This window comes from Cetorhinus maximus, chromosome 26 (assembly GCF_964194155.1).
Source record: "Cetorhinus maximus chromosome 26, sCetMax3.hap1.1, whole genome shotgun sequence".
Taxonomy (NCBI): Eukaryota; Metazoa; Chordata; class Chondrichthyes; order Lamniformes; family Cetorhinidae; genus Cetorhinus; species Cetorhinus maximus.
Window position 1 is genome coordinate 15,216,229 of NC_135904.1, and position 15,947 is coordinate 15,232,175.

The following is a 15,947-nucleotide window of genomic DNA, read 5'->3' on the forward strand; positions in this document are numbered from 1 at the left end:
CTCCAATCCAGAAGAAACAGAGAACAACATCAACCCTTCACACAGACAGATGTTCACATCTCCCTTCAAAGAATATTGCACCATCTTAGGATCTAGGATGGCAGGAATTTCCCTCTGTCTCAAGCCCAGCACAACTCTCACCTCTGTTCCCCCAAAGATCTAGACCAGTCTCCTTTCACTTGGTATACACAGCAAGATGGGTTCTCAGCACCTCCTTTTAGGCCTAAAAAGACATGTCACTCCCTTAGCCCAGGTTGTTGCAACAGCTAATTAGTGAATGATGTTGTAAGGGTTAATTTAATTGGTTCTGGCTAATTGTGCTCATTACCTTTAAACTTAAGACAATGGTAAAAACAAAAAGCTAAAAGCTACTGCGGATGCTGGAAATCCAAAACAAAATAAAAACAGAATTACCTGGAAAAACTCAGCAAGTCTGGCAGCATCGGCGGAGAAGAAATCAGTCAACGTTTCGAGCCCTCATGGCCCTTCAGCAGAACTGAAGCATAGTTTCAACAAGGGAGAAATATAAATTGGTTTACTTCAGGATGTACCCCTTATCTTAATGCCTTTACGAGTATCCCATTCATCAGACCAGAACTCAGCCAGTCTAGGCCAGTGTGTTCTTGATAGGCCAATACTGGATAGCGTAGATTTCTTTTTCATAGCCAATGTTACAGCACTTCTAAATTTCAAACTTAAAATCTTAACATAGAAATACCACAGAAATAATATAATCTGGCTCTTAATAGCTATTTGATTAATTACTCATCCTTCCGTTACAGGGTAATTGAGTACTTCTAACAACATGGAAGTATGATGTCATTGCTGTCGCAGAGACATGGTTGAGAGAAGGGCAGGATTGGCAGCTCAGTATTCCAGGATATAGGGTCTTCAGGCGAGACAGGGAAGGAGGTAAAAGAGGAGCGGGTATTGCAATATTGATCAAGGAATCGATTACAGCAGTAGGGAGGGATGACATCTTCGAAGGCTCCTCAAATGAAGCTATATGGGTAGAACTTAAAAACAAAAAAGGAGCAATCACATTGCTGGGAGTGTACTATAGGCCCCCAGACAGTCAGAGAAATAGAAGAGCAGATATGTAGACAAGTTTCAGAGAAGTGTAAAAATAATAGGGTAGTAATGGTGGGGAATTTCAACTTCCCCAACATTAACTGGGCTAGTCATAGTGTGATAGATTTAGAGGGACTGGAATTCTTAAAATGCATCCAGGACAGCTTTTTAAGCCAGTACGTAGAAGGTCCTACAAGAGAGGGGGCAGTCCTGGATTTAATTTTAGGGAATGAAGCCGGGCAAGTGGTAGAGGTATTAGTGGGGGAACATTTTGCAGATAGTGATCATAACTCCGTTAGATTCAAGGTTGTTATGGAAAAGGACAAGGATGGGCCAGAAATCAGAGCTCGAAATTGGGGGAAGGCCGATTTTAATAAGATCAGATATGATTTGGCCAGAGTAAACTGAGAGCAGCTAACTTTAGGTAAATCTGCGTCAGAGCAGTGAGACTCATTCAAGAAGGAAATAGGGAGTGTACAGAGCCAACATATTCCAGTAAAGACAAAGGGTGGGACCAACACATCTAGGGAACCTTGGATGTCGAGGGATATACAGGATTGGATAAAGAGAAAAAGGGAGGCTTATGGCAGATACCGAGGGCTCCAAACAGCGGAAGCCCTAGAGGAGTATAGAATGTGGAGAGGGGAACTTAAAAAGGAAATTGGGAGAGCAAAAAGGGGGCATGAAGAAACATTGGCAGGTAAAATAAAGGAAAATCCAAAGTTATTTTACAAGTGCATTAAGAATAAGAGGATAAAACTAGGGAAAGAGTAGGGCCCATTGAGGACCATAGTGATAATTCGTGTGGAACTGGAAGAATTAGGCAGGGTTCTAAATGAATACTTTGTGTTGGGGACAATGTGGATATGGAAATCAGGCAGAAGGACTGTGATATAATTAAAGAAATTAGCATAGAAAGGGAGGAGGTTCTAAGTTGGCTGGCAGCCTTATAAGTGGATAAATCTCCAGGCCCGGATGAAATGTATCCCAGGCTGTTGAGTGAGGCAAGGGAGGAGATAGCAGGGGTGCTGGCAATAATTTTCAATACCTCTCTGGCCACAGGAGAGGTGCCAGAGGACTGGAGGACAGCCAATGTAGTACCATTATTCAACAAGGGAGGAAGGGATAAACCAGGGAACTACAGGCCAGTCAGTCTAACCTCTGTGGTGGGGAAACTATTGGAAGCAATTCTGAGGGACAGAATTAATCTAGGCTTGGAGAGGCAGGGATTAATCAAGGACAGTCAGCATGGCTTTGTTAATGGGAGGTCATGCTGATCAATTTGATTGACTTTTTCGAAGAGGTGACCAGGTGTGTAGATGAGGGCAATGCATTTGACGTAGTCTACTTGGACTTCAGCAAGGCTTTTGATAAGGTCCCACATGGGAGACTGATAACAAAGGTAAGAGCCCATGGGATCCAAGGCAATTTGGCAAATTGGATCCAGAATTGGCTGAGTGGCAGGAAGCAGAGGGTGATGGTTGAGAGGTGTTTTTGTGACTGGATGCCTGTGTCCAGTGGGGTTCCACAGGGATCGGTGTTGGGTCCCTTGCTGTTTGTGTTATATATAAACGATTTTGACTTGAATGTAGGAGGGTTGATCAGTAAGTTCACGGATGACACGAAAGTTGGTGGAGTGGTAAATAGTGAGCAGGATAGCCTGAGATTACAGGAGGATATAGATGGGTTGATTACTGGCTAATGGAATTTAATCCGGATAAGTGTGAGGTGGTGCACTTGAGCAGGACAAACAAGGCACGGGAATACACGATGAATGGTAGGTCCCTGGGAAGTACCGAGGATCAGAGGGTCCTTGGTGTGCATGCCCACTGGTCCCTTAAGGTAGCGGGACAGGTAGGTAAGGTGGTTGAGAAGGCATATGGGATACTTGCCTTTATTAGCCGAGGCATAGAATATAAGAGCAGGGAGGTTATGCTGGAACTGTATAAAACGCTGGTTAAGCCACAGTTAGAGTATTGGGTGCAGTTCTGGAATCCACATTATAGGAAGGATGTGATTGCACTAGAGAGAGTGCAGAGGAGATTTACCAGGACGTTGCCTGGGCTGGAGAGTTTTAGTTATGAGGAGAGATTGGATAGACTGGGGTTATTTTCCCTTGAACAGAGGAGATTGAGGGGGGACATGATTGAGGTGTATAAAATTGAGAGGCATAGATAGAGTAGACAGGAAGGAACTTTTCCCCTTGGTGGAGGGATCAATAACCAGGGGGCATAGATTTAAGGTAAAGGGCAGGAGGTTTAGAGGGAATGTGAGGAAGAATTATTTCACCCAGAGGGTGGTGGGAATCTGGAACTCACTGCTTGAAAGGGTGGTAGAGGCAGAAACCCTCAACATTTAAGAAGTATTTGGATGTTCACTTGCGATGCCGTGGCATACAAGGCTATGGACCTAGTGCTGGAAAATGGGATTAGAATAGTTAGGTACTTGTTTGACCGGCGCAGACTCGATGGGCCGAAGGGCCTTTTTCTGTGCTGTAGACCTCTAAGACTCTATGACTCTATGACAATCTCCTGTTGCTGATCAGTAATTTCTTCACAGTGCTATCATAGATTAGCTTGTGGTAATAGGTTAGCAACGTCAACATAGCTTCCTTTCTGCCCACATGTTAGTAGGAAATGGCCTTTAAGATAAAATGCTCAAGTTAAGCAAGCACACTAAATCCTTCTAGAATAAAATCTAAAATCTAGGTGGCTTACAAGTTCCTCTGGCAGCTCCACAACACCAGGACCTGCAGAAATATTGTAGAACCACTGCCTGAAGAGTAGCTGCAAACACCACCTGGTCCCTAGAGCTTTGTGTTCTGTAATATTTCACCTTCTGGGGGTGTCTTCCTGCTGATGGAGCTGTTCAGAGTAATAATGGAGCCTGTGATACTGACTGTGTGGTGCGACTACAAGTGTTTCACTAATTCTATTTTTTTTGTGTTTCTTAATTTAAATTGAACAGGATGGGATTTTTGCTGAATCAGTCCAGTCACACGCATTCCCACTCTCATTGCCCATCAGGACATACTGCAAGAGGAGCTCGGGGGAATGCTGAACATGGTCATAACCCGGGGAGTCTCGCTGTCAGAGCTGCTTTTGTCCATGCTCTGGGGGATCTGTTGCAGAGCGTTGGTGTCCTGGTAGCTGCTTATATCATCCGCTTTAAAGTATGTATGGCCTTTGGTGACTGAAAAATAGAAAACCATGTGCTTCTATATCAACTTTCATGACTCATTTTGTCCCAAATCACTTTACAACAAATGAAGCACTTTTGAAGTGCGGTGACTGTTGTAATGTAAGAATTGCGTCACTGGGCACATTTGTATTTAATTGCGAAAATGCATAGTCCTGCCAGCTGTATGGGTCCACAGTGAAGAGGAACATTCTTATTCTCTATGGTGAATGGCTCCACAGGATAAAATTATTCTTCCTTTGACCAGGATTGATATAATGAAAAATACCTCAGCAGGGAAATGGAAGTGGACTTTGGTTTGGATTGGAAAACACAATAATGGGGGTTTTTACTCCGCATCCAACATACTAACTATACCTGGGGGTGCTCAACACTGATACTTAGTGTTGACATTACCGTCTCTCAAAAGACCATTCAGCCATCCTGTTCATGTTTGCTTAACTGCACACGAGCAAACCATCTCCATCACATTTACCTGCCCTGTTCCATATCCCTTCACTCCCTGTTCATTCATCCTCCTCTCCTATCTGACCTTGAATATTCACATGAATCCCACAGCCTCACAACTCTCTAGGTGAAGAAGTTTCTCTTGCCCTCTGTTCTATCTCTTATATTTAATCTTCTAAAGGAGATACAGGAGCAGGGGGACCTGGGTGTACATGTGCATAAATCATTGGCAGTGGCAGGGCAGGTTGAGAGAGTGCTTAATAAAGCGTACAATATCAATAACAATATAGAGTACAAAAGCAAGGAGGTTATGTTAAACTTGTATGAAACATTGGTTCAGTCTCAACAGGAGTATTGTGTCCAGTTCTGGGCACTGCACTTTCGGAAGGATGTGAAGGCTTTAGAGAGGGTGCAGAGAAGATTGACGAGCCAGGAAAGTGGGACTAGCTGAGTTACTGTTGCAGAGAGCTGGCACAGACAGGATGGACCAAATGGCCTCCTTTTGTGCTGTAACCATTCTATGATTCTATCTATGGCTGTTGGTGCTTGATCCTCAGAACAGCCCACTTTATGTATTCAGTCTGATCCTTTCATCATTTTAAACACCTCTACTGAATCACCTCGTATTATCCTCTGTTTTAATGAAAAAAGACACAAGTTTCAGACCCAATCCCAGTGAATCTGTGATGCTTTCTCCCTAAAGCCTCAATATCCTTCTGTTAGTGTGGAGGGTGGGGTTGGAAAGGGATTTTATATTTTCATTTGGATGATTGTAAAGCTTGCTGCCAGTTATTGTCTGGTTGCCTCGATCTCATTCCTTATATTGTCACATTGTTGTTTGTGGGACTTTGTGGGCAAATTGGCTGCTGCATTCCCTCAGAAATTGCTTAGAGTAACACGGGCCAGTTTGTTTGGGATGTTTGAACGGTGTGTTGTGTGTTGTGTGTGTGTGTTTGTGTGTGTGTGTGTGTGTTGTGTGTGTTGTGTGTGTGTGTGTTGTGTGTTGTGTGTGTGTGTTGTGTGTGTTGTGTGTGTGTGTTGTGTGTTGTGTGTGTGTGTTGTGTGTGTGTGTGTGTTGTGTGTGTGTGTGTTGTGTGTGTGTTGTGTGTGTGTATGTGTGTGTGTGTTGTGTGTGTGTTGTGTGTGTGTGTTGTGTGTGTGTGTTTGTGTGTGTGTGTTGTGTGTGTGTGTGTTGTGTGTGTGTGTTTGTGTGTGTGTTGTGTGTGTGTGTGTTGTGTGTGTTGTGTGTGTGTTGTGTGTGTTGTGTGTGTGTGTGTTTGTGTGTGTGTGTTGTGTGTGTGTGTTGTGTGTGTGTGTTGTGTGTGTGTGTGTGTGTGTTCTACTCACCCATCGGACACAGGAATCTGATTTGAAAGCTGGATCACTGCTCCCAACCAACTGCAAAAAGGGGGGTGGGTGTGCGTGCTTGTTTTTGTGTCTGTGTATGTCTCTGTGTGTGTGTGTCTGTCTGTGCATGTGTGTCCCTGGGTGTGTCTGTGTGTAGCTGTGGCTGTGTGCCTATATGTGTGTGTGTGCCTGTGCCTGTATGTGTGTGTCTGTGTGTGTGTGGGGGTTTGTGTCTGTGTGTGTATGTAGATGTGTGCCTTTGTGTGTGTCTGTGCGGGTGATTGTGTGTCCGTCCCTGTGTTTATGTGGGTGTTGGGGAATGTGTGAATCACATGACTAATTCAGTCTCTGACACAAAATGCAATTTCTGCTGCCAATCCTCCTTCATTTTGACTGTTTCTCTTTTTGCAGCCTGAATATAAGATTGCTGACCCAATCTGCACCTACATTTTCTCCTTCCTGGTGCTATGCACAACTTTCCAAATCCTGAGGGACACTAGTTTAATCTTCCTGGAAGGTATGAGCGCAAAATAATGATTTCACTCTAGATTTCAGGTGACAAGTTGAAGGGGGAGGTTAGTGTAATGCGGTGCTGGAGAATTAGATTGATGAGTGGCCATCTTTTCCCACAGCCACTCGATATGTGTGCACTCCCTCCCTCACACAGCCACTCGATGTGTGCACACTCCTCCCTCACACAGCCACTCGATGTGTGTGCACTCCTCCCTCACACAGCCACTCAATGTGTGTGCACTCCTCCCTCACACAGCCACTCGATGTGTGTGCACTCCTCCCTCACACAGCCACTCGATGTGAGTGCACTCCTCCCTCACACAGCCACTCGATGTATGTGCACTCCTCCCTCACACAGCCACTCGATGTGTGTGCACTCCTCCCTCACACAGCCACTCGATGTGTGCGCACTCCTCCCTCACACAGCCACTCGATGTATGTGCACTCCTCCCTCACACAGCCACTCGATGTATGTGCACTCCTCCCTCACACAGCCACTCGATGTGTGCGCACTCCTCCCTCACACAGCCACTCGATGTGTGCGCCTTACTCCCTCACACAGCCACTCGATGTGTGCGCCTTACTCCCTCACACAGCCACTCGATGTGTGTGCACTCCTCCCTCACACAGCCACTCGATGGAATTTAACATTGGGAGGCAGTTTCAAGCTTCCTTTCCATACTGAGGGGTATTGGGATGAGAGGTTACTCTTTCCGTAATTATATTGATCAAATTGCAAAAACACTTCCTTTTTAAAAAAAAGCACCAAATTTGCATCTGATTGTCTCTTTGGATGAGATGCAAAAAATTGTTAGATTCTCCTTACTGAGTGTGCACACTGCACAATATCATTCCACTGCCTGAGAATGTGGTGGAGGCAGACTCAATTGTAGCTTTCAAAAAGGAATTGAATCGGTATCGGAAAAGAAGAAATTGCTCGGCAAGGGGGAAGAGGCCATGGAGTGGAGGAGCTGAGTTGCTCTTACAGAGAGCCAGTATGGACACAGCAGGCAAAATGGCCTCCTTCTGCACTGTCACCATTCGAAGATTCATTACAGATACGTTATTCAGATCAGGTGCTGTGTTGGTTGTCTTTAGCCCCAGTTTTCTGCATGGGGAGCCTCACCCAATCATTCATTCCAGCCAATGTCCCAGACTCCATCACCAGAGGTGGTGGCACAGTGGTATACGGTCAGGAGGGAGTTGCCCTTGGAGTTCACAACATCGACTCTGGAGCCCATGAAGTCTTATCGCATCAGGTCAAAACATGGACAAGGAAACTCCCAGCTGATTACCACGTACCGCAACCCCCCTCCCACCCCTCAGTGCTGCTCCATGTTCTACGCCACCAGTGGAAGAAGCACTGAGGGTGAAAAGGGTGGAGAATGTACTCTGGGTGGGGGACTTCAATGTCCATCACCAAGAGTGGCTCAGTGGCCCCACTACTGACCGAGATGGCCGAGTCCTAAAGGACATAGCTGCAAGACTTGGCCTGTGGCACATGGTGAGAGAACCAATAAGAGGGAAAAACCTGCAAGATCTTGTCCTTGCCAATCTATCTGTCATGGATGCATCTGTTCATGACCGTGTTGGAAGGAGTGATCATTGCAAAGTTCTTGTGGAGATGAAGTCCTGTCTTCACTTTGTTATGGCACAGCCGATGGTAAATGCTGAGCTGCTCAAATCCCAAAGGGAAACTTGAAACAACTGCCACAACTCTTTTGCAATTTGTATAAATTTCAAGATGCATGCCTTGAATTAAGTAGTAATAAGACCACCGAGCCTTATAGGTTTCTTATAGTTAAGTATATACTTAAGTATATATAAGTTAAACCTTTATTAATAGAAGAAATGATTTTAAGTACACACATAGATCTACAAATTACTACAATGATAACATCTAAATCCCCTAGTTAATCTAACTCCCAGTTACACTTTCGTTAAAGCAACAGTAGGACGCTTAGATTTTAAAAGACCCAAACAAAGATACACGATACTCTGAACGATCCCATTCAAAGTGAGTTTTCTTAACTTCAGTTCTTTGTAGACAGGCTTAGATGCTGGAGGATTTTCCCACGTTTTAGATTTTAGAATGCCTTCCCTTGCACTGAGCCTTCTCTCCTTTATCCATATTTTCCCCTTTGAATGCAAATTCCCATTGTTTCACTTTGTCTTTGGACTTTACCTCTCCAATAATAAAAATCTCTCATAGTACCAATTTTACCAGTAATCTTTGGGAAAAATAAACACACTGTTTCTTAACTTTTCCTGGCTAGGTGTAACATTTCATCTCTCCTTTGAATTCTATCTAGTCTGATTTATTTAAAAATGCAAATGTCCTTTTAAACCTATGTTTACCTACTTAACGTTTCAAACCCAGCTTATCTACTCTTACATCAAAGCCTTCAGACCAGCTGCCTTTAATTCAATTAAGGTGCATGCGCACACACACTATTACCCTACTTTACATTAAATTCCAATAACATTATGAAAATTATTATATCTTCCTTACAACATTGAGGATACCCTCCACTGTGCAATGTGACACTACCACTGTGCTAAATGGGAAACATACAGAGCAGCTCTAGCTTGGCATCATGAGGCGCTGTGGGCCATCAGCAGCAGCAGAGTTGTATTTGACCAGAATCTGTAACCTCATTGCCCAGTATATCCCTCACTTTACCATTGCCATCAAGCCAAGGGACCAACTCTACTTCAATGAGGAGCATAGGACAGCATGTCAGGAGCAGCACCCAGTGTATTGAAAAACGAGGTGTTACATTGTGAAGCTACAACACAGGATTGCTTGCAAGCCAAACAATGGAGGCAGCGTGCGATAGACGCAGATAAGCGAGCACACAACTAATGGATCAAATCAAAGCTCTGTCGTGAATGGTAATGGACAATTAAATAAGTAACAGGAGGAGGAGGCTCCACAAATACCCCCATCCTCAATGATGGGGGAACCCAGCACATCAGTGCAAAAGATAAATCTGAAGCATTTGCTACAATCTTCAGCCAGAAGTTCTGAGTGGATGATCCATCTCGGCCTCCTCCGGAGGTCCCCAGCATCATAGACGTCAGTCTTCAGGCAATTCGATTCACTCCACATGATATCAAAAAATGGCTGAAGGCAATGGATACTGCAAAGACTACGGAAGGTGTCGTCGGCAGTGCTATCAAGCGCTATCAATGAGTAATAACTTGCTCAATGATGCCCAGTTTGGGTTCCGCCAGGGCCACTCAACTCCTGACCTCATTACAGCTTTGGTTCAAACATGGACAAAAGAGCTGAACTCCCAAAGTGAGGTGAGAGTGACTGCCCTTGACATCAAGGCGCATTTGACAGTGTGGATCAAGGAGCCCGAGCAAAACTGGAGTCAATGGGAATCAAGGGGAAAACTCTCCATTGTTTGGAGTCATACTTAGCACAAAGGAAGATGATTGTGTTTGTTGGAAGTCAGTCATCTCAGCTCCAGGATATCACTGCAGGAGTTCCTCAGGGTAGTGTCCTCGGCCCAACCATCTTCAGCTGCTTCATCAATGACCTTCCTTCCATCATAAGGTCAGAAATGGGGATATTCGCTGATGATTGCACAATGTTCAGCACCATTCGCGACTCCTCAGATACAGAAGCAGTCCATGTTCAAATGCAGCAAGACCTGGACAATATCCAGTGGCAAGTAACATTCACACCACACAAGTGCCAAGCAATGACCATATCCAACAAGAGAGAACCTAACCATCACCCCTTGACATTCAATGGCATTACCATCACTGAATCCCCCACTATCAACATCCTGGGGGTTACCATTGATCAGAAACTGAATTGGACCAGCCACATAATACTGTGGCTACAAGAGCAGGTCAGAGGCGGTAATACCTTGCCCTGCAGGATAATGGCTACCCTGATCAGTTCATTTCGCGCTGTATATCTCACAAACTCATGAACGGGCCTAAGGCTGTCGCTTTCAGCCTTGAAAAGTGCCCAGTCTACCTCAGATTACCCTGGAAGGGTAAGGTATCTCAAACATTTGAGCAACAGGTGAAGTTAGCTGTTTCACGCTGCTACTGTGCAGTAGCAACACGAGTGGTATTCGCCACTAGCAGGATGCTGCCGACAAGCCAAAAAGACATTCTGCCTATCATACAAATGAGTAACGTGGTGTATGAATTTCCGTGCCAGCGCAATGCTGGGTATGTAGGCCGTACGTCACAAAGACTGGCGGATCATATCAAACAGCATGTCCCATCGCTGTGCGTAACTACCCAACCAGCCTGTACTTCAAAACTCAAAACACAGTGTCCGACATTAGATTTGATTCTGTGATTGGACAACATTTGCTAAATAATCCTCAGTGTGCTAAGAATTACGCTGACAGCCAATTTAAGATCGTCAGTCGGGCTTGCATTTAACATATTTGCACGTACTGGAAGCTACATATATTAATACACAGGGCCCTGTTCTTTTCAGACAGAAAGAACATTTACACACGTTGTGCCTGTTTCAGCTAAACAAAATAAGTGACAGCCATTCGCTGACTTATATCTCAAGACAATGCCTTGACCAATCAGGGTCAAGCTGCCTGATTTAAATTGCAAACAATACATGGCAGTTAACTGTCAGTCACCACCAGTGGTGCATCCTCCATGGCAACCCCTCTACATCAACATCCACTTGCCAACCAATCAGCATTCTCTTCTCATACAGTATAAATTGTTGTTTTGCCCTTATGTTGGTATTCTTGTGAAGTGTCCTGATGAGTGCAAGATGAAAAGCTTCGACATGTCTCTTTTTTCAGCAATACTCAGGTTCTGTCCTACCGAATGACTAAATATATACATATATGAATAACGTGTCACAATTTCCCCTTTTATTTTGTACACTTGCCCCATTCTCTGAAACACTTTCTAAATCTAATGATCTTTGCGCATTATTCTGATTCGAGCCTCTGTTTGAAATGTTTAAAGTGTCAATGTGATGAACAGCTTCAATGTTGTAATGATTGGAATGTTAAATGTAACAGACTTTCAATAAGAGTTTCTGTAGAAACAGCTGATATCCAAAAATAAATGTTAACACTTTCAACTCGAATTTGAAATGGAAACATTGATTGGATCTTAATGTTTAGACCCTGCTCACTGCACAAGGGAATAATATTGGGAATAGCAGCACAAGTTTATGTAAATCCCCCACTTCGCACACCACCAGCAGTAATGCTCGGTGACATATCTGGATGTTATGTGGCAATTACAGGTGTCTGAATAGTTTGAGCTACTTTGAGCCAGTTTGTAAATGAAAGAATTGACAGTGAAGGATTGGGATTTACTGGTAGGAAATCAGAATAAGGAGGTGCAGAATAGAAGAGCAAAGAGCAGCCGGCAGATGTATTTTGCCCCACACAGCAGGTTATTACAATACAACCTGAATTACTGCAGTTAGTGGTTAAGGCAGAGACTGGATGGTTTATGAAGGAAGAATGCAAGGAAATGGCATAGGATTAGATAATTATAGTTTGATGGGCTAGCAGGTGCAAAGGGCTGAATGGCCGCCAGTACTGTAATTTCTCTGGTTCTATGAAAAACACCATTTTATACAGTATTTAAAATATTATACTGAGATGTTGCTCAACCCTAGTGAGATTTACCACCCAATCTACAATCTCGTGGCCCAGGATTTGGTTCACTACAGGATGCTGCACATGTCGTGTGACTCTGTAGATGGGGGTCATCAGTCACTTTATGAAATGTTCTTTTTGTCCTGTGTCAATTCACGATAAACACCCATTATCCCAGAGCAGGTGGGTGTTTCTCTGAAATCTTGTCCTCAGTATGACAATACAGGAAGGTGTAGGTTTAATGTTCAAAATGCGTGTTGAAGATTTGTGCTCTGCAAGGATTGGTTGATGAACCACTTAGACAAGGTTAAGATCCTCTAAAACTGACTTTTCATTGGTCTCTGTCCCCCTCAGGAACTCCAAGACATCTTAATATTCACCATATACGTGATGCTCTGTTAAAGATTGAAGACGTCCACTCTGTTCAAGATTTGAATGTGTGGTCATTGACTGTGGGAAAAACAGCAGCAATTGTTCATCTACAACTGAGTAAGCAGTTTGCATGTTTATCTTGGCACTTTCTGGGCACATACCGGGATTAACCTTTTGACACACTCTTGGGTTAACCCTGATAGTAAAAACATTGAGCAGTTACTGAGCTTTGCCAGTGGAGTAAAGGATCAATAACATGGGTTTCAGGTGGAGAGAAAGAGAGGGAGGGAGAGAGAGGGAGAGAGAGGGAGGGAGAGGGAGGGAGGGGGGGGGGAGAGAGAGAGAGGGAGGGAAGGAGAGGGAGGGAGAGGGGGGGAGAGAGAGAGGGAGGGAAGGAGAGGTGGGGAGAGGGGGGAGAGAGAGAGGGAGGGGGAGAGGGAGGGAGAGGGGGGGAGAAAGAGAGGGAGGGAGGGAGAGGGAGGGAGAGGGAGGGAGGGAGAGGGAGGGGGAGGGAAGGAGAGGGGGGAGAGAGAGAGGGAGGGGGAGAGAGAGGGGGGATGGTGTGAGGGGGAGAGAGAGGGGGGGATGGAGTGAGGGGAAAGGGGAGAGAGAGAGAGAGAGAGAGAGGGAGTGAGTGAATTTGTTATGGTTTCTGTATCTTGCTGATAGCTGTTGAATTCTGATTGATCTTCGTGTTTGTTTAGTTCCAGAAAGTTTCTCCAGGTGGGAAGATGTTCAGTGTAAAGCACAGCAGATCTTGCTGTGTACCTATGGAATGCACCAATGCACAGTGCAACTGCAGATCTTCAAGGAGACTCTGAACAATGTTTGCACTAAGTGCAGGTCCTCGGATGCTTTAGGAAGTGGACTGGAATTTGGGGGAAGAGAGTAAATCCATTCAATAAATTGTTCAGAAAATCGAGAACACACAACTTTTATAAAAATTAAAAAGCAGCATTTTGAAAATCTTTACCTGGCAACAGTATTCCAGGAAAAACAACTGTGATATTGCAACTGGTGCCTCACATAGTCACCTCACTATGCTTTCTAGCTAGAAAGAGCTCGGTCTTCACTGTTTATTTTGAAGGACCGTTTGCTACTCAACTGCTATTCAGACAGGTGAACACCTCCAATCTTTGGTCATTATATTCTCCTGTTATTGATTTGCCACAGATTAAACTCCACATGTTTTTGAATTTTCCATTTAACTATGAAAACAGCTCGATTTTAGCTATTTAAATGAGATATTTTAGAATTTTTATTGACTCGCTATAGTTGTGATTTAGGGTTTTTCAGTATTGCATATTCTGGGATTGAGGCACCAGGATGAGAATTGGTGAATGAAATGGATTGATTCCAGCCTAAGGACAATAGCCTCCTTCTGAATCATTCTATGAGTTTTCAAAGGTTCAGGAACTGGATCAAAATTTGATTCACTACGAACCAGACGTGTTGCTTCAGCCAAATGAATCAATGATCATGAAAGTGCCTCTAATGGAGTTATATTTTTACTCCCTCCAAATTTCCCTGTGTTTACTTCTGGTCCCATCTCCTTCTCCCAGCCTAGGGAGCTGGGAACAACTCCTGTTGCCAGTAAGTGCTTTTGAAGCAATGTTAAGGGGTTTGCTGGGAGATGGGAGTTATTCACTTTAAGGTGCTGCAGCAACGCTCTCTCCCCAGTCCCATTTTCCCTGAGTCTCCAGGGTTTGGATCTGATTATATACGGTGGTTTGAAGGCGGGTCTGTACCTTGTGTGACTATTACCTGAGGCCTAGGCAGGACCATTGCGTAACTGAATTAGTTACAGTTGAATGTGCAATAGTGCAGCCTGTCTGGAACATGGATATAAAAACTCGAAACTAATACTTTTTTATTACCTATAAAAAAAACAGAAAATTCTGGAAATACTCAGCAGGTTTTTTTTCATTCCTTCATGGTGTGGGACATGCATTTATTGCCCATCCCTAGTTACCCTTGAGAAGGTGGTGGTGAGCTGCCTTCTTGAACTGCTGCAGAACATGTGGGACATGCTGGTCTAGCAGAATCCCTGAAAAGAGAGAGAGAGAGAGTTCTGGTGAAAGATCATCAAGCTGAAACGTTAACTTTGTTTCTCTCCACAGTTGCTGTCAGACCTGCTGAGTTTTTCCAGCATTTGCTGTTCTTATGTCAGATTTCCAGCATCTGTAGCTTTTCCTTTATCTGAAGTTTTGAATATCAGTATTTACTGTTAAACAGTATTTTATAATCAACACTTTGAATTGTATATTTTTCAAATAAATTTCCTGTAATATTTATTTAGCTGACCTCTTCATGCCTGTCCTCAAACATCACAGAAACTAACTGTTTAATGCCTAAACCTCCCTCGGAGAAATCACACTTTATAAACTTTTTATAAGGAAAAGAACTGAAAACTTAGTTAATGATTTGTACAAGTTAGTGAGATTATCTTTGTAATTATGTGAATGAGCTTCCTTGGTCCCTGAACAATGATAATATTACAAACTATTCTTCAATAATGTATTCAGACCCAGGATATACTTGATCCTGTTTAACATCATTAACTTAATTGCACTGTGGCCTCAACTCAAGAAATTAAAATTATTGTACTACATTCTGCCTTTTTCTAAATGTTGGGTGTAATTCCATACTTATCAATATTCATGTGTTAACTTTGACAGTGAGTGCTACTCACTACAGGAGCCATTACTGCCTTGCCTGGTGTCCACACATTCCCTTAGCAGTGACCACTAATCCAGGATTATGGGACCTCATTGTTACTCTGAACAATCGTCTTGATTTACCTGCTTCAACCTCTCATTGGCTAGACTTTTACTCAGCCATCTCCCTATCCTGAGGGGGATGGGGGTGTTGGAGGGTGGAGGGAGTTGGGGGTGGAGGGTCTGGGGGGGTTAAGGGGGTGGAGGGAGTTGGGTGTGGGGTGTGGGGTGTGGGTGTGGGAGCAGGATGGAGGTCATCCCACCTTTGCATTTACTCTGTGACAAATGGTCTCTCAGAAAATAGGAGCAGGAGAAGTTCATTTGGCCCTTCAACGGCCCTTCTACCCCAATGCCGTATTCCCAGTCTCTCCCCATATCCCTCGACACCTTTCTAGTCCATCTATTTCCTTCTTAAACAGTCTCCTGTTTATTGCTAACGGCTCACTGTCCACCCCAGGGTTAGAGAGCTAAATGGTCTGTGTAACATTTAAATGTTACAGATTTTGAAGTTTCTGCATTTTCTAGTCCCGAGTCCTTTCCAGAATTCAGTGATCAGGATATGGGGTTTGGGGGCTGTTTTCTGTTCGCTGTCCCTGGAGGTGAGTCCGCAAGTGGAGGCTCTTCTGCTGCAGGTAGATGGGCTGCTAGCTAAATGCAGGCGCTT

General features: G+C 44.1%; 1 protein-coding gene across 1 annotated transcript in view; it reads left to right on the forward strand.

Moving 5' to 3' along the window:
- The window catches only part of slc30a4 (solute carrier family 30 member 4), a 32,339-nt gene extending 17,479 nt beyond the window's left edge, over positions 1–14,860 (forward strand). Inside the window, exons 5-8 of the mRNA XM_078530209.1 lie at positions 4,039–4,243; positions 6,475–6,580; positions 12,549–12,683; positions 13,271–14,860. Of these exons, the coding sequence (XP_078386335.1) occupies positions 4,039–4,243; positions 6,475–6,580; positions 12,549–12,683; positions 13,271–13,458 (634 nt within the window). The 3' untranslated portion in view covers positions 13,459–14,860. The remainder of the gene's footprint in view (positions 1–4,038; positions 4,244–6,474; positions 6,581–12,548; positions 12,684–13,270) is intronic.
- Positions 14,861–15,947: the final 1,087 nt, after the last annotated feature.